General features: G+C 36.8%; 1 protein-coding gene across 1 annotated transcript in view; it reads right to left on the bottom strand.

Moving 5' to 3' along the window:
• VAV3 (vav guanine nucleotide exchange factor 3) overlaps positions 1-19,071 on the bottom strand; it is a 353,794-nt gene that overhangs the window by 162,204 nt on the left and 172,519 nt on the right. Inside the window, exons 6-12 of the mRNA XM_043575717.1 lie at positions 18,816-18,908; positions 16,583-16,651; positions 14,406-14,509; positions 12,879-12,978; positions 8,799-8,894; positions 5,646-5,714; positions 3,790-3,876 (exon numbers count right to left, since the gene is read on the bottom strand). Of these exons, the coding sequence (XP_043431652.1) occupies positions 3,790-3,876; positions 5,646-5,714; positions 8,799-8,894; positions 12,879-12,978; positions 14,406-14,509; positions 16,583-16,651; positions 18,816-18,908 (618 nt within the window). The remainder of the gene's footprint in view (positions 1-3,789; positions 3,877-5,645; positions 5,715-8,798; positions 8,895-12,878; positions 12,979-14,405; positions 14,510-16,582; positions 16,652-18,815; positions 18,909-19,071) is intronic.

Raw genomic sequence — 19,071 nt, forward strand, 5'->3', positions numbered from 1 at the left:
AGAGGCAAACAATAAAAACGTTAAGTATTTATGAACACCTACTGTATAAGGTGCTGAGGGAAAAAGAATTGACTGAAAATTATCACTAACATCAAGGAGATTACATTCTAATAAAGGAAGCAGATAGGTAATTAATTAACTTGCTGCAAGAAAGTATAAAAATAGATGTTCCCTAGCAAACTCCCAAGATGTGTTTTGCAGAAATAGAAAACTCCATCCTAAAATTCATATGGAATCACAAGGGACCCTTAATAGGGGAACCAGTCTTGAAAAAGAACAAGGTCAGGGTCTTAGTCTTCCTGATTTCAAAACTTATTACAAAACTCTGGTAACAAAAACACTGTGGCACCTGCATAAAGACAGACTGCTAGACCAATGGAATAGAACATTTGGAAATAGGCCCTCATATATATATGGTCAAATGATTTTTGACAACAGTACCAAGACCATTCAATGGGGATAGGAGAGCCTTTTCAACAAATGATTCTGGGAAACTGGATATGCATAGGCAAAAGAATGAAGTTGGACCCTTACCTTGTACAATATACCAAATTGATCCAAGGGTTAAAAATATAAAACTCTCAGACAAAAACACAGGGGAAAATTTTTATGACATTAGATTTAGCAATGATTTCTTAGATATACCACCAAAACCAACAAAAGAAAATCCAGTAAGTTAAAATTATTTAAAATTAAAAATTTTGTGCAAAGGACAGCATCAACAGAGTGAAAAGGCAGCCTCCAGAATGGTAGAGAATATTTGCAAACAAAATGTGTGATAAGAATTGATATCCAGAATATATAGAGAACTCCTATAATTCAACAAGCAACCCTTATCCAAAAACAGGCAAATAACTTGAATAGGCAAAGAACTTTGTACATATTTCTGCAGAGAGATATACAAATGGCCAATAAGTATATGAAAAGATATTCAATATCCCTAATCATTAGGGAAATACAAAATCAAAACCATAATAAGATACAACTTCATACACATTTGGATGGATATTATTTTCAAAAGAAGAAAAAAGAAGAAAAGAACAAGTGTTGGTGTGGATTGGCATGTTCCACTTCTGGGTATATAACCAAAAAAAGTGAAAGCAGGGACTGGAGCGTGTATTCGCACACCCATGTTCATAGCAGTACTATTCACAACAGCCAAAAGGGGTAAGAAACCGAAGTGTCCACAGAGATGAATGGATAATGAAAATGTGAGGTATATACAACTAATGTTACACTTTAAAGCCTTAAAAAGGAAATTCTTTTAAAAAGAAATTCTGATACAAGCTACAAGGTTGAACACTGAAGACATTATGCTAAGTAAAATGCACCAGTCACAAAAGGACAAATATCACATGATTCCATTTATATGAGGTACCTAGAGTAGTCAAATTCACAAAGACAAAAAGTAAAATGGTGGTCGCCAGGGGCTGGGAGGAGGGGAGAATGGAGAGTTAGTGTCTAATGAGTACAGAACTTCAGTTTTACAAGATGAAGAGAGTTGTGGAGATGGACGGTGGAGATGGCTGGCTGCCCAACAACATGAATATATTTAATGTTACAAAACTATACACTTTAAAATGGTAAATGTCACATATATTTCACCACACACACACACACACACAGAGCTGTCCAGGCAATGTGCTATGAAATTACAAAGAGAAAGTAATAATGGGAGATTATGGAAAGAATTATTTTAGTTGGACCTTAAAGGAATATGATAGGAAATAATGGGAAGACATTCTAGGCTCTGACATTATTATGATCAAAGGCAGAACTATAAAAATGTACAGCAAATTAGAGACCTTACGACACAGCAGGACACCTGCAAAGTAAAGTATGTGGGCAGGTATTAGCTGGATGAGTTCAGCAAAGTAGTTTCAGCCCAAATCATTGAGGGCTTTAAATATCATGCTAAGGATTGTTGACTGAATCCTGAAGGCAACAGCAAATACTGACAAGTTAGGGATAGAGAATGAACTGAAGTCCACCTTTTGGAAATGCAAGTTGGTGACGGGATGATGAGAGGCTTTTGTGGTTGGAAAGGTGGCAGATGAGGTCCTAAAAGGAGAACACGACTATACATGTGAAAAGGAAGGCTCAAGATGTTTCAGAGAAAGCATCACTAAAATTGCTCCACTAAGAAAAGTATCTTTCCTTCATTCATCCATCTCTGTTTTTGCTGCTCACAGCTTAATCCAGGCCTCTACCATCTCTCTTTTCTTTTTTAAATTATTTTTGTTTTATTTTATATTTGAGAGAGAGCAAGCACATGAGAGAGCAAGAGAGCGCGGGTGCATGAGTGAGCATGAGCAGGGAAAAGGCAGAGAGACAGAGACAGAATCTGAAGCAGGCTCCAGGCTCTGAGCTGTCAGCACAGAGCCCAACACGGGGCTCGAACTCACGGACCACCATCATGACCTGAGCCGAAGTTGGACACTTAACCAATTGAACCACTCAGGCGCCCCAAGACCATCTTGCTCTTGAAATCACCTCACAACTTTCCAGCAGGGTTTTCTTTAAATGTAAATCAGACTGAAACCTTTACTAGCTTCCCCCTGTAATGACTGTAAAATCCCAGCTCTGTGCCCTGGCCTACATTGCTGGGGGACATAGCTCTCCTGCCCCCCCGCTACCTCCTGCCCACATCTCCCCCACTTCAGAGCCCATGATTTTTCTCCTCATTCACAATTCCCAACTCCTCTGGCCCATCTATGGCCATTTCATTTGCTATGGCTTCTGTCTGGAATCCTCTCCCCCAGATCACTGTACCACTGGCTTTCTTCTTATTCTTCAGGTTCAAGAGGCAAATGACTCCCTTCCCTTATGTTCAACTGTTTTGTATCTTAAAGTCCTCTTATGAGTGAAGTCATATGATTTTTGTCTTTCTCTAATTTCACTTAGCATAATACCCTCCAGTTTCATGCACGTAGTTGCAAATGGCAAGATTTCATTCTTTTTTATTGCTGAGTAATACTCCATTGTATATATATACCACATCTTCTTTATCCATTCATCCATCGATGGAAACAAAAATAATATAAAAATAGGGAGGGGGACAAAACAGAAGAGACTCATAAATATGGAGAACAAACTGAGGGTTACTGGAGGGGTTGTGGGAGGGCGGATGGGCTAAATGGGTAAAGGGGCACTAAGGAATCTACTCCTGAAATCATTGTTGCACTATATGCTAACTAATTTGGATGTAAATTTTAAAAACTAAAAAATAAAAATAAAAAAAAAAGAGGCAAATGACTCAAGGAGTTTCTCTAATCATCTTATCTAAACTAGGATTCCCTTGATTATCCTCTGTTGCCCCACCCAGTTCACAGCAGGAATCTCCACAGAGCATTTTCAAAGTGTCTCCTCAATCAAGAGACCATGTTTTTCACAGTGGGAGCCCCAGCCCCAAGCCAATGTCTGGCACACAGCAGTCACCCAGTAAATATAACTAAGATGAATAAATTAACAGGAAATCGGCCATGACTATGTATAGCGTAAGGGAAAGAAAAGAAAAAAAATGCGCTCTAATGTTTAGAATTTAGACTGCCAGGGGAAGAGGCATTGTGTGATTAAGGAGAGAGGGACAAGCAAGGGCAGAAAGTCCTGGGACACGATATACATATCACAGGTGCCACGGGAAATCCACGGGGATGCTGCCAAACAGGAATTGCAAAAAACCCTGAACAACAGAAACTTCAAGGTAAACTATCTTTGCTTCAAAAACAACTTGTAGAATGTCCTCTGATTTGTGGGTTAGGAAAGCTGGAAGGAATGATAATTACATACCAGATTTTCTATAGATAGCTGAAACTGTTTAATTTCACGAAGGGTCTCATTATCTCTTTTCACTTCATTCACATATTGTGCCAAGTCCTAAAGAATAAAGGGAAGGGTACAAAAAGAAGTCACGATAAGACTGGAAAAGAGATGCAAACTGTTTGAAAGAAAACACATCATTAATTTCATTAGTGGTAAAAGTAACCACCATAACTTTTCCATGACAATAAAAATGAATGACCCATCAATCAAAACTGCAACTCAAAAGCAATTTCAAAATGTCTGCAGTACAGCTGCGAAGACTAAAGAGTTGTCATTTGCCACACCTCGGAGAAGAGCAAGGATGAAAAACAAAAACAGACTATGACACGGTGTGGAACAAAAGGAAACTAGGTCAGGAGAATGCAAATTCCAAACACGTTAATAACTGACCTTGAGAGAATCACACTTTTACATGGGTTAGAATAAGGGTAACAATGCAATAATGAATGCTTAGCAGGGACAAAAAAGTAAAAGTTAGACAATGAATCCAGCTGGACCGTTTTCTGCAACCAGTTAGTGTATTAGTTCCTGAGAGCATTCAGTCAAGTCAGCCAGTTCAATTTTAAAGAGTTAATGAAGGGGAAGAAAAGGAGAAGACAGAAACCCAAGGGCACTAAAATGGAGTCAAGCAAACAAACAATGCTGGACACGTTTCTCCATGGGCCTTCTTCACCTACTTTAAAATGTCTTTTCTCATATTTGAGGAAACATTAGCTAATCTTTCCATACTGTAAGTAGCTATTTTTATTACATGTGCTCTAGATTTTCCTGTTTTCTGGGTTTTCTTTTTTCTCTACCCTCTTAAATTCATCTGCAACAGCAGGAACAGAACTCTGACAAAAAGCAGTTCCTAACTTTGTTCTAAATGAAAGTCTGACGTTCCATAGGATGTATCTATTAACGATTTCTTTAAAAAGTGGAAATTTGGTATGAGTTTCTAAAATAACAAATAGTTGTGTGATGTCTCCTAACGGGGTACTAAAATCAGCCCAATAATGGAGCTAACACTGAAACTGGCACAGGGACATGAAGAAGTAATTAGCATTTTGCTCTATTGCTTCTGGGCCTTTTGGCTAAGATCAAGTACAGTAATTAGCACTGCTCTGATGACAGTCACATTGGCATTTTGTTCTTAAGAACAAATATTTGTTTATGTTTTAAGTTAGGGGCAAATATTTCTTTCAAAGTCAGAGTCCAGCACAAAATATAAACTGGGGTTTTACAGATTCCCCAGTATGTTTAAAAGTCCGCCTTTGTCCACTTGTAGTTCTTGATTTTCAGATTTACCTAGACATAGAAACCCAGACTGAAATCCACTTGTACTGATGCACAGCATCCACAAGGGTAAACCAGGCAGATATCCTCACTCGAGGAAAATAAGTCACACCACTGTTCTGAAGTCACCAGCTGACCTGCTGCTTACACAAGCCGACAGTTTTCTATTAGTAACCACAAAAAGAATGTGAAATAAAACCCTTATATTAAATCATTCTCAGTGGTTATAAAGGTTGTCATACTTTCATAAATAACAAGTTATTTTAATGCACCTCTTGGTTTTATGTGTCTTTGTCTAACAATTAAATCCATGCAAGGGTATCTATTTCAGTTAAAAATATTCAGCTCTCCCCACCTGATACAAAACCATACAAATACATATACGCGCGCGTGCACACACACACATACATACACACACACACACACACACACACACACACACACAATATACATTAGCATATCATACATATGTAATAGCGGTTTGTATTCTATCATTTTTTTGGGCAAGGATAAAAAACACAAAGAAGTTCATGGTACATTTGCCTTACCTTCATCGCATCAAGAGCCAGTTTCAGATTTGCCTTCTCCATAGGATCAGTGGTATGTTTGACCAGTTCCTATTTGGAAGATACAGTTTAGTGCTACTTTCATCAATTAAAACCAAAATATGAGAAACAGAACATTTAAAAACTAAACCATTTTTAATACTATTTGCACCATAATGTAATAAGTCTGATGTAATTTAACTAGGTTCTATTTTCATAAAATATCTCTATCTGTAAGAAGACCAACCAGACGGCAAAAGAACATGAGACGATGGTTGAAAACACTCTCCTTTCAAAGATGAACCTGATCTATCCCGCACGGTAACACTGACATCCTTCCTAAATGTCATGAAAGATCCTCTCATTGCCAACTGATTCTGATGTCTACTCCTCTCCCTTGGCTTTGGGGACAATTAGGATCACTTGTTGGCTGCTATTATTATTGTCTCTGAGTCCTTCTTAAATTTCTGCCTATTCACTAGTCTTTCATACTTTCTTCTTTATCTGTACCTTGGAAAGTTACTATTTCCTAGATTTTCACCTTAGTCTTTTGTTATTCTTACTTTACTTATTCTACAAATTCTATCACAACCGTCACCATAATGTCAACACACTCACTAATAAGACAATCACTCTCAAAGGAATGTGCTCAACCCAGAATTCATGCCTGAGTTCCAGACTCTTCCGTCCACCTACATAGTTCTACCTGGTTATCTCACAAGCCCATCTAACCCAACAACTCCCAACTTAGGGCACCTTCACCCACAACTCTCTTCTGGTTCCTGTTTACATTCTGTTGAATGAGGCACCTTCATCAGTAGAATCACTTAAGCCAAAACCTATAAAGTGTCCCAGGCACCCCTCTCTCATACTATGTTCTGCTGATACAGACTTTTATCTTTTCCCTGGAAACCATCCTCACTGCCACTACATTGGTGCAAGTCCTTACTCTTTTCACATGGGTCATTATAAATCAGCTTCTGATTAATCTTCTGACGTGTAGCCTCTCTGGACTACAAGCTATTTACTCTACTGACATCAAAGCTAGTTTTCTAATATATAAATCAGATCCTGTCTCTACCCTCTTTAGACTTCTGTAATGCCTGCAAAAGCTTCAGGTTGTTAACTACACCTCTTAGACCCTTCATGGTCTGAATTCTGCCAACCTCTCCCAACTTTTCTTTCCCACCCCAACAACTCCACCCAAACCACCTATATTCTATCCATACTAAATTAACTGCAATTCTCAAAATACATTCTAACGGCTGATCCCATTAAGCATGTGGTTTTGCTCTCCTTAGAAAGCCATTCCTCTCTGATGCGCCTAAAGGAACTCTTACTGTTCCCTGCACAGCCAGATCAAGAATCACTGTACAGCGAAGCTTTCTATGACAGAGGTCTCTACAAGTCCCCATCCTCCCCAGGCATAGTTAACTAGACCTTTATTTGTACTACCTCCATACTTTCTTCGTACCTATCATATCATAAGGTACCTGGCAGCTTACACTTCATTTTCCCTACCTAAACAGTGAGCTTTATCAGTGCACAGGGGGAGGGGGTGCTGTTTAATATCATGAATGCCTAATCCTGTCTGTCAAACAGGGAGCCACTCAGAAATTTTTGCTGACTTCAATGCCAATAATGTTTCTAGTTATAAAGAGGACCTACAGACATCAGATCTGTTAAGTATAAGGTTGTCCAAGTAATATTCTTTCACTCTGATTTTTGTTTTTCCTTTATCAAATAATGAGTGTAAATTATTCTCAAAGTTGCAAATTGTCCACTTTCATTCTGATTTTATAAATATGTAATTTCAAATCATAAAGCATTTCAAAAATTATTTCCCCACTAAAGTATAGCAGTAAGTAGGAAATGTTCAAATTAATATCACATTCAACAAATTTCTAAACATTAGATAAATACATTGTACACTATCAAGATGGAAAAACATTTGTAGAATTTTTAACTTCATATGGTATCCCAAATAAAAATTTTCCTATTTAAAAAAATTCATCATAGAACTAAACATTCTTTTGAAATTTAAAATAGAAAACAATCCAAGAGAAATCAAGGCAAAAGTCTGAATTTCAAAAAGGTATTGCCATATTTTATACTTCTGTAAGTCTAAAACTTTATAAATGACCAAGATAGGTGTTTCTTGAAAACTGCACCTTTTAAATTCTTCATTTGCTATTTGACAATACCAAAGTTACAAAATAAATTATTAGCTTATTTTGGACATGTTTTTTAGTTCCATGATGTCTCAGAAACCGATTGCTTAAGTCTTCCTTATTATTTTTTCATAAAATCCAATTTGATTAAGTTGCTTTGAGTTTAGGTCTCATAAATGTTTTAATGTATTTTAAAGAAATAATCAGGGCTTGAATTCTTCTGATTTCTCAGTAGAACAAAAATAGAGATGACTAATAATTTTGCAACTACAGATCAAGAAATTTAATATACAAGATGTATAAAGCACGGCAGACTCAAAATTATATTTCACATACAGGTAGTAGATCTTTTTAAAATGACATTTTGCAAGCATCAGCAGAGTTGACAGACTAATACTGTGAGACATTTCCTTGGAGCAGAACTAATGAGCCTCCTGGTACAGCTATCAAATTAAATTTATAAGACTCTCCACCCTCATTAGAGGACTAACTGTGGAAACCATAAGCTTCGTGGTTATAAAAAGAATCACTTCAAAATAAATGTAGTCTTATTATAATTTACCCTAGCAGAAAGCAACAAAGAAGGTGACACAATTCTCTTCAGTTTATGGTTATAAGGCAAAAAGTCCAAAACACTTAACCTGCCAAAATTCAAGTGTATTACAACAGTGAGATTCTAATAAATGATCATAGCTAACCAAAGACTAGGTTAAAGGGATCTTTACATTTTGCCTTTTTTTCCCCCTAATTCTTTGGGGGCCAGTTCTGTTTGAAGGACACAAAATATGACTTTGTGGAAGATAACAAATGAATCTTTGCTAAAGGAAGAAAAAGTTTCCAGCTGTTCTGTTATTTCCCACTTAGCTATACTAATCATTGAAAATCATAGGGGGATATGGCCCCAAACATGGAGTATCTGGAGCATAATTGGTGCTTTATGAATATTTGGTTAAATGAATAAACAAAACAGTTTTAAGTTACATACCTGGAGAAGAAGGTGATACTTTAAAACCCGTTGCATAGGAACCACAAGCAAATCTCGAAGAGTGAATTTTCCATTATTTGCTCTTTTGGAACATTCCTAATGAAATGTTTTTTAAAAACTTTTTAAGAAAACTTTGCTTTATCAAAGGGAGTCATAAAGCCAACATTAAAAGATGCAGAGGCCATAAACAAAACTGTTATTATATAATAAATATTTTGTTGCTTTTATTAATAATCCTTTCTAAAAAATAGAAAGTATCTAATTAAAAAACAAACAACAACAACAACAAATAATCCTTGTAGCATTTCAACCCTAAAATGAATCATTAAGTACAACTATTTTATGCAATGAAAATTATTTTTCCTAGTGGCCCTCTAGGGTCTTCCTCTACTTACCTTTATAGCTCTACCTTCCACCAACCACCCCCAGCTAGGCTGCGGGCCTGGCATCAAGAACAAGTCCCTACTTATCAAACTAGCCATGTGCCTTCGCCATGGCCATGACTTTGTTCATTCTCTTCTCTCCAACCGCCATGTGCTTTGTCCAGTTTCCAACAAAATTAATCATCCTCTTCAAGAACTATACATCTAAGCCTTTTGTAATAATCCCAATCAAAATTGTGCTCTCTGTACCTTGTGGACATTTTAATGATTGTTGTACATACTATCTTCCCCAATATATTCTGTCTTTTACAGCTTTAAGAATCTAGTGCTTGCTTAATAAATATTTATTAAACTGAAGGAAATGGAATGATTGAGTCTAAAAATTTGCTAAAGTATAAACCTATTATTGAATTCAAACTTTCAAAAGCCTCAAATCTTAGTTTTTTTTTTTTTCATCTCACACTCTTCTTTCTTTAAAGTTGATCTAAAAATAGTACTGACTTGTGTTCACTCTTCTGACATTAACTATAACTTTAAGGAAAGTACTTTGAATTTGAAGTACTGAAGCCTGAACTCAAAGTTAGGCAACTCTTGGCTGTGTGACCTTGAACAAGTTGCTTTTCTGATTTTACTGTTTCTCACATATTTGTGATGTAGTCTTAAAACAATAAAGTTCCATAAAATTATTATTATTAGTGAGAAACTAAATCCAAACTCCTCAGACAATTGTACATCCCAAACCAAGGAATTTTCCAGTTCATAAAGAGTTGCATTCAAGAAAACACTGCTTTGTTCATGGTTTGTTTCCCCTTTGCCCACACTTAACTTTTCTGGCACATGGAAGGATATATTATCAGGAGCTATAAAGTAAACACCATTAACTCTAATGACCATAGTGACTTAATGAGTATTTGACTACAGGTCTTAAGCAAGAACTGGGGACACATCGGGACATGTTAGCTCATGTCTTGTCAATTGCTGCAGTTCACTGGAAGAATAACTATTTCAACTGATTTCTTGCTTCTACAGATTATAGAGAGTTCTGGATCATGGGTCTCAAATAGGAGGTTAAACTGTTAAGATTATTGTAATGAATGACTCTCATCGCCCCAGCTGCATTTCAAGCTCCTTAGAACTGAGGTTGTATCTTACACTTCGTGCATATATATGCCATCTTAACAGTGTTAGGAACAGAAATGTCATACATTTAAATTTTGCTTTGTTATGTTATGGAAGTTAGTTTAAAACTGTTGGGGAAATAATTAAGTTCCTTGAAGTTCTAAGTTACAGGCTCAGGAAGTAAAGAAACTAACATTGCAGGCATTTCCTACAACTGGGGGTCTAAGTTTGAGGTGTAAAATGCTTATTAGTATTGAAAGTAAATAAAGGGTAGAATAGAGTCTTCCAATACATCCGGCGACATGCTTAACCAAACTCCAATTTTAACTGAGAAGAAAATAAGTGGAATCGGGATGAGCCAGCTTAGAGAACAAGATAAAGAGATTCTGTTACTGTTCGCCCTATGTTATCTTGGTTCCAAAGTAGAGAAGAAAAAGACAAAGACCGACAGGAGCAAAAATCACCACAAACTGAAGACACAAAGGAAGCAGAGACACCAAGAATAAGGCAGCTTCCCCTTTATCATACCAGGAGTTGCAGAGGACAGTCCCAGCAAAGAGTATCTGTTGAGGTGCCACAGTGTCGGATTAAATACTTGCCAATCAGGCCACTAGTCAGTAGTAGTACCTTTTCAGGCAAAAAACGGGCAGCCAGCAGCCCCTCCCCCTGAGCTTTTCAAACTCAGCCTGAGGTTCTCTCTCTCCCTCAGATGGATAATGACCATAGAAAATATGTTCCTAGAGGCCCAGAGTACGTCATGTGTCATAGGGCAGGACTTTGACAGTGACTCTGAAAGAAGGGAGAAGAATATCCAAACAATACTGAGAGTACAATGGGAGTATGACTAACAACTTGTATACTCTCTTCTGGAGCCAGAACTTTATATATATATATAAAGTTCTAATGGTAGAACTGATGGCATCTGTTCTAATGGTAGCTCTGTTACGAACTAGTTGTGTAAGTTGTAGAGTTTTATCTTACCATCATAATTTAATTGGAGTCAAGGTACTTTATAGCTCTATGCTTCTAAGGCTCTATTCTCCCAAGAGGAGCAGGAACCTTTTGCACCAACAGGGTTATCAGGATGTTATTTAGTGGTGATTCAAGCCACCAGCAGACATAAGGTCCACATCATCAAAGGCTTATAAGAGCTAAGGAAAAATGATCCATGGCAGAGAGGACAGTTACCTGGTAGCCTGCTGATGTGTAAACTTTCTAACCACTAGTTCCCCTTTGTGAAAGTTATAAAATCATACCAAATATGCTAAAACAATGAAGGAGTTCTAATTGGAAAACCATCTGCCTCATTTTTTTTCCCTTCATCGCCTGACCTGAGCAAAGACAGCAAAAAGGGACACTACAGTGTCAAGTAAGGCAAACACAGCCATTTAAGAGTTGACTGTACGTTTGTACTCAACATTTAAGAAAATTCAAATATATGGATAATCTATTTGAGAAAATTACTCACTTAACACATCTTTTTCAAAAGGTCCCTAAAATTGCAAACTCCTATGAGATAGAAAAATGATGTAAAAAAAAAAAAACTGACCACCATTTCCAGATTTATTTTCCATTGTTCCATGTGCTCTGTTTATTCTGGCCTACTCTCCATTTTTCAGACTTTTCCAGATTCATCTGGTCAGTCATGCTTATCTGGTCAGAATACTCTCCAGGGAATCTCACCTGTCAAGACTCCTCCCATTCCCTTGGGGACCTAAATCAAATACTACCTCTTCAGAGAAATCTTCCACATTCTACCTGTGCTGAGGTGATCACTCAATCTCACTCATGGAGCGTTATAGATTACTGCTTGTCACATACAACTTAATCTTATTTGTGTCTGTCCTTTCTTCTTATGGGCAATATCCATACCCTTCTTATACACCTTATCCTAAATGTCTTACGTTTTTAATAAACATTTTTCATCTGCATGTACATTATCTCACATATATCTTACTTATCCTGTACTTCTTTCTACCTAGGTGACCCTGAGCAAATTACTTATAATCTCTCTCTGAACCTCAGGTTTCTCATCTGTAAGAGAAGAAAATTAATTGTACATATCTCATAGAGTCATGAGGACCTAATGACATAATGCATGTAAAACACAAAGCCAGAGTCTCAGATTTTACTATTATATTATTACTATCATATTATTTCATAGAGCTATTAAGTATTTTATAAAACTGACATAAAATTATGTTTAGAATACATGGAAAAATGTACTATTGCACTAATCTTGCAAAGAAGTAGATCTATTTTTTCTTATTCTTTTTTTGAGTATAGTGGACATATAGCTTTACATAAGTTTCAGGTGTACAACTTAGTGATTTGACAAGTTTTTACATGATGCTATGTTCACAAGTGTACTTACCCTCTGCCTCGTTACATTGCTATTACAATATCACTCACTGTATTTCTTATGCTGTGCCTTTTATTTCCAGGAATTATTTTTTCTGTAACTAGAAGCCTATAAATCCTTCTCCCCCTCACCCATTTTGCCCATTCCCCACTCCCCTCCCCTTGCTTTTAGGTTTATCTTATTTTATTTCATAAGCTAACAAAAAATAAACAGTACCTCTAATTTCAGTTTTACATCTTCTTTTGTCTTAGAAATGTTGTCTAAACTAGAGATGGCCAACTCCACTCCACTACAGTACTGCCCATATATAACCAACCTGAAAGGGAAGAAGAGGAGAAATTTGTAGGACAAAAGAAATAAAGTAGAAGGGGAAGAGGCAGAATTACCATCATCTATTTAAAACCACAGTTAGGGAGAATCAAAGCAAATCTTACTTGTCCTGCATCTCTAGCTAGGTGACCCTAGGCAAATTACTTGTCTCTCTGAGCCTCTGATTTCTTGTTTCTTTTTAACACAAATCACACATAGACTCATAATATGCTATTAAAAGGACTAATTTTTATTTCTAAATTTGAATGGGATTAATTTCCCATACATTTTTTCAGCAGGTAGATTTTACAAACCAGCTTGATAACTGTTTATGGTAAGTACACATGAATATCACAAAAACAAAATTAAAAATTTCTGTTTATGTTCCTACTAAAGATGAATGTTCTACTGTTTACCTATACTCAGAAAAATTTAACTCAGACAATTTTATTGTCCTCACTAGTCATGACTCCACTCATCAATAAACCTAATCTTTCCTACTTTTTAATTAAGGAAAACACATTATCTGAAAATTGTGATTGAAGGAGTGACCTGAAGTGTGCTGGGTAGAAGGTACCTTGTACTACATGGAGTCTGAGCCTGCTTCAGGAACCGTAGCTCCTCAGTAATATAGGCAGTTTGCAGAGAGGTTGGGTAATTTATCGTTTCTTTTAACTCTCCATTGGGGAAAAAGAAAACTACTCATAAGTTCATGTTTAACTGTTGTTGATGCAAAGCAATTCATTAGCCACTTCTTAGTAGTAGGAACTACAGTGCTTAATTTTAAGAGAGAGAATGATATTTTAAGTGAAATTCCTTGGTACTTTTATTAACGTGAGTTGTTCAGAAGAGGTTTTTTTTTGTTTTTGTTTTTGTTTTTAGAAAGGGAAACTGCCTTCAGCCGTGAACCTAATAATCCCAAATGGAGAATTATAAAATATGAGAGTTGGAATAAGCACTAGGCACCTGCTAATCTACCCCTAACATTTACAGATGGAGCAAAGGAGGCCAGAGAATTAAAATGACTTCCTGAAAACTACAGAACTCAGAGGTAAAAGGTCGATAATGTGAACTTCTGATTTGCAAGGCAAACATCTGGATCCTTTTCTTTCCCCCTTCCTTTTTTCTGATCCACATATAGAACTCGAACTACCACCCTGAGATTAACTGTCCTATGTTCTAGTTACTGCCCAGGTAGTAACTTAATGGACAGTAGAAATAGCTATTTATGAGCAATTTTATTTTATTTTTTTAAGTAGGCTTCATGCCCAATGTGTCCAACTCATGACCCTGAGATCAAGACCCGAGTTTATATCAAGAGTCAGATGTTTAACTGACTCTTGAGCCACCAAGGTGCTTCCCAGAGGAATTTTAATTCTAACCCTCACTATAATCACAAACTGATAGCCACAAAATTTAAAATTTAAAAGTTACCTTTCCTTGTAGTTAATGAAAACTTGATACAAGTTCTGGTCATTTTTATTTACAATGGAATCATGAATCTCTTGCATTAGGTTCCGATGAACTTTTACAAGTTCCTTAAGGAAAAAAATGTTAAAGGAAATTAGAAAATAGGACCAAAAATAAATCACCCCAAACCTAAAATCCTTACTGTTGCTAGACTTGTCATTCAAGGAAATGCTAATGCCCTCAAACTCTAAACCTGCTACTAGGGATGATAAAGAGAAAAGGAAGTAGAGGGGAAGAAGGGAGGAGAGAGAGGTGAAGGGAAGGAAAGAGAAGGGGACAGAAGAGGAGAGAGAGACAGACAAGCCAAGTGCATGGGAAACAGCAATTTCAGATCTGACTTGAACTGTCACTGTCCTGTTTGGGGAAAAAAAAATTATCTCACTACTTATTAAAGGGTAATTTATTCCTTGTATAAAAATATGTACAGCTCATTTTCATTATAGTCACTTTAACTTTTTAAATAAAACTATCCAAGTGCTTAATGTTTTATTGACGGGATAAAGTAATGATTCATGTCCTTGGGACATAAAAATGTAGAGCTGTACTTTGGTCAATTAGTGGTGTCCTGGTGCTAAGCTAACAATAATCACACTAAATTACTTGAAACTAGACTACTAATGGCATAAATAAAGAGCAGATAAATTGTACTAGGCAGTTTACTAGAGCATCTCAGAAGTCAGAATTTTACCTTTTTCCTGATAAGCAAGTAATTTTCCGTCAGGCAGTAAATACACGTCATAGCCAGAAAATGAGGAAATTCTAATCAAGGTGCCAATTCTCGCATTAGCTCTTCCCTGTACCTTGGTGCACACACCAACTTCACAGCATGCCCTTTCCTTAGTAGGATGGAAAGGAAACAGGAATATGCTGGCCCTGCCATTTTGCTGAAGAGCATGGAAAAGCCATAAGATTAAGGACTGTCAAAGAAGTCCTAAGTTACAGTAACCGTATTAAGGTGGTTCAAGATGCTCATCTTCCTGGAACGTGCAGTTTGTTTTATGCTAAACGTTCATTTCATATTGTGACCTTGTTCTTCCTGCTATGCTACAAATCAATGAGAATGTCTTCATCTGGCCATAATTGGGGACAAGGACAACAACCAGCTACGTGATTGATACACATCAACACTGAATGCAACAGAACCAAAATAGCAGGAAACTTGCAGGTAAGACAAGCAAGCTTATGCATAAAAGCTTATATATAGTATACACAAGCTATATATTAAAATCCGAGCCAGTTTTAAAGGTTTAAGAACTTGAATGTTGCCTAGCATGACCTCGGTTGGCATAGTATTTGGTCTGTTTCAATGCTTCTGCATAACTATACTCTAAGGATCATAAGATCATTGTAAGGTGCTCTGAAACCCAAAATGCTCACATAAATGTGAAGAAAAACACTTACAAATAACCACTAAAATGGATTTTTAAGTCATAAGGAAGTAGTGTATTTCAGAAATGGGAATTAAGGTTAGTACAACTGAAATCAGAGTAGAGGCAAGAAAGTGGAGGAAACGGATGCCCTCAGGACAGTGTGTACAGGATAGGGTTGAGGGGCTGGCAGAATAGAGCAAAGAGTGGGACCGAAGAGGGCTCCCACAAGGCAAAGAGACAGTGGCACCAGGGATTATTTAACTAAGACTACCTCTTCTTGACAAGCAGTTAAGGATAATTTCATGAATCTTATCCAAATGTTTTCCGCTTACATTCTGACTGACTTTGGTTGAAGATATGGTAAATCCCTTATTTCTAGAAAATAAGGATATAAGAACTCAAGAGGCAAAAAAGAGTTAAAATTCTTTTATTTAAAAAGTTTTTTTTTAATTTACTTTTTAAAAAGTTTATTTACTTTGAAAAAGAGAGAGCAAGCTGGGGAGGGGCAGAGAGAGGGATTGAGAATATCTCAAACAGGCCTCACACCCAGCGTGGAATCCGATGCAGGGCTCGAACCCACGAACCATGACATCATGACCTGAGCCAAAATCCAGAGTTGGACAATCAACCAACTTAGCCACCCAGGTGCCCCAAGATAGTTAAAATCCTTAAAGAATACAGGAGAATATTAAAATAGGAATCTAGAACCCATAAGATGATTGAGATTTTATAATAATATACCACAATTTTAGCTAGTCTATTTTTACTTACAGGAATGTTGATGAATACTGAATCAAATTCTGCTGCTGTCAGAAATCTTTTTAGCGGTGCCATGAAATACTACAAGGATAGGACAGAGAAATAACAATTAAGCACAATTTATCCTAATCTATATAATAGTTTTTCATTAACAAATGATCAATATTTATTGAAAGTCTATTGTTTATCTGTATAATGAATACCAAGAAAAAAGCAGAAACTATTTTCTCTATCTTAAAGATTTTATACTTAAACAGACATATAAAGACATAAACATAAGTTAATTCATTTAAAGTATAAAATAAAAGGTTTAGACAATGACTACTCCTGAAAGTAATAATAAAAAAAAAGAACACTTTTGGCTGAATTGGCCAAAAAAAAAAAAGGCAGTATTTTGGAGATACAGGACTGATACAAAATACTCTCAAATGCCTTGATCTTCCCCTTCATTCCTTGAGAATGTTAGTTCCTGGCCTACCATATCTCTTTCCATTATGACTCCCATGTCTGTTCTTGGCAATCTCAGTATCTGTGCAGATCATCCTTCCAATAGCCTGGCCTTTGAGATCCTTGACTGCCGGTAATCTTGTGCTCGGCTCTCTACTCTGGAGGTCATATTCCAAGACCTTCTCATTATCAACAACTACATAGTCTCTATAGCATTAATTTTAAGTAATCAACTCTCTGATCACTACCTCCTACCTTTATAGCTCATTCCTTTAAAGAATTCTTTAACCCCACCGGTCTGCCAATCCACTGATCATTCTATATCTCTCATGTCCTCACTTCCTCCCCACCAAGTTTACACTCCATAAACCATCATGAGAATCACTTCCCTTACCCTTTCTTCTTCCAGCATGCTTTTCTGGAAGAACAAAAACCCTTGTTAAATCTAGCTTGCCATATATGTTGTGCCTGTACCTAAGAAGTTAAATATGAACTAAACCAATAGTCTAATTTTCAATTGAGCCTGTGATAATGCATAATCCTACATTTCCCTAGTCCATTTATTCCCCCTCTCTCCTAAACAACTCTGCAAAACCTTCAGCTCTTTTCCTAAACATCCAGAACTATCTCCTTATTCTCATTTTCTTAACCTCTAAATGTAGAACTTGCCAGAGGTGGCCTCAAATCTCTCCTTCATCAACATTCATTCCCTAGGTGAATTCATCCAGTACCACTGACCTTATAAGCCATTGTGTAATGATAATGGCCCCATCTATTTGTCAACCTCTCCCCTTAATGCCAGCCTCATGTATCTAACTCCCTCCTCAACACAGCCCCTTGGAAGCTAATAGATATTGCAAATGTAGAATGTCCCAACAGACTCGTGATTCCCAGACCTGTCCTCCTCAGCTCAGTAACCATCTTTACTACTCACACAACAACTATTCATGCTATAAGCCTAGCGTTCTTGATTGCTCCCTTTCCCATATATCCTTCACCTAATTTATCATCTAATCTGCTCAGCTCTACTTTCAAAATGTATTCAGAATCTGACCATTCCCTACCAGCTCTACAAATACTGCCATGTTCTATAAATCTGATTATTGCAATATCCTTCTAACTTTTCTCCCAAAAAGTCAGAATACGCTGTGAAGAAACTTACATTAGATCATGTCACTTCTACTCACACACTCCAGCTTTGACTGAGGTGTTCTCTGTGCCCCCCAACACGATGCAGTAGCTCACCAGCTCTTTGCTCTCCCTGCTTCTCTTCACTCACGCTGCTTCAGACACCTGGACTACTGCTACTCCTTGAAACCACACTGAACACTGTCTCATCTGAGGGCCTTTCTCCCAGGAACCGTCATCTCTGGGATGTTGGCATGGCTTGCTCCCTCAATTTCCTCAGCTGTCTGCTAAAATGTGATCTTACTAAAGAGGCCTTCCATTACTGCTTTACATAAAATAATACCAGCCCACCCACATCACTCTCTGTCCTCTTTCCCTGACTGGTTTTTCTTCAGAGAATTTATCACCACCTGGCCCACTTACTTGCTTAAATTATAAACCCTCCTATGAGACAGAAAGTGTCATGAGAACAAGAGTTTTGTTGTGTCTATTGCTATATACTCAGTGCCTAGCACAGTGCCATTCAGATACTAAGAAATCAGTAACTAGTTGTGGAATAAGTCTGCTTGTTTTACTGAAAATTAGAAAGCATACAGAAGACACACTGAGTCTCATATATTAACTATAAAATGCACTATTTGGACATCAAAAATAATACCTGATAACTTACTTTTTCTATTGACTCCAACGTTTCTGTGTATTTTTCTTCTGTCTGCTTAATTTCTGCTAGGCAGCAACTTCGTATGTCATTTTCTGGACATTTCTGCAATTAGAGTTATCAAAAAAATTATTTAATCAAACACATGTATTAATTAATCTCTCTGGTAGTACATAGAAAGAACTCAAAACTACTGATTTTCTTAAGCTTTCCATTTTAATAAAACACAACCAAAAGATCTATTTATGGCATTTAAGAAGTATCTGTT

Source organism: Prionailurus bengalensis, chromosome C1 (genome assembly GCF_016509475.1).
Source record: "Prionailurus bengalensis isolate Pbe53 chromosome C1, Fcat_Pben_1.1_paternal_pri, whole genome shotgun sequence".
In the NCBI taxonomy this organism is placed as follows: domain Eukaryota; kingdom Metazoa; phylum Chordata; class Mammalia; order Carnivora; family Felidae; genus Prionailurus; species Prionailurus bengalensis.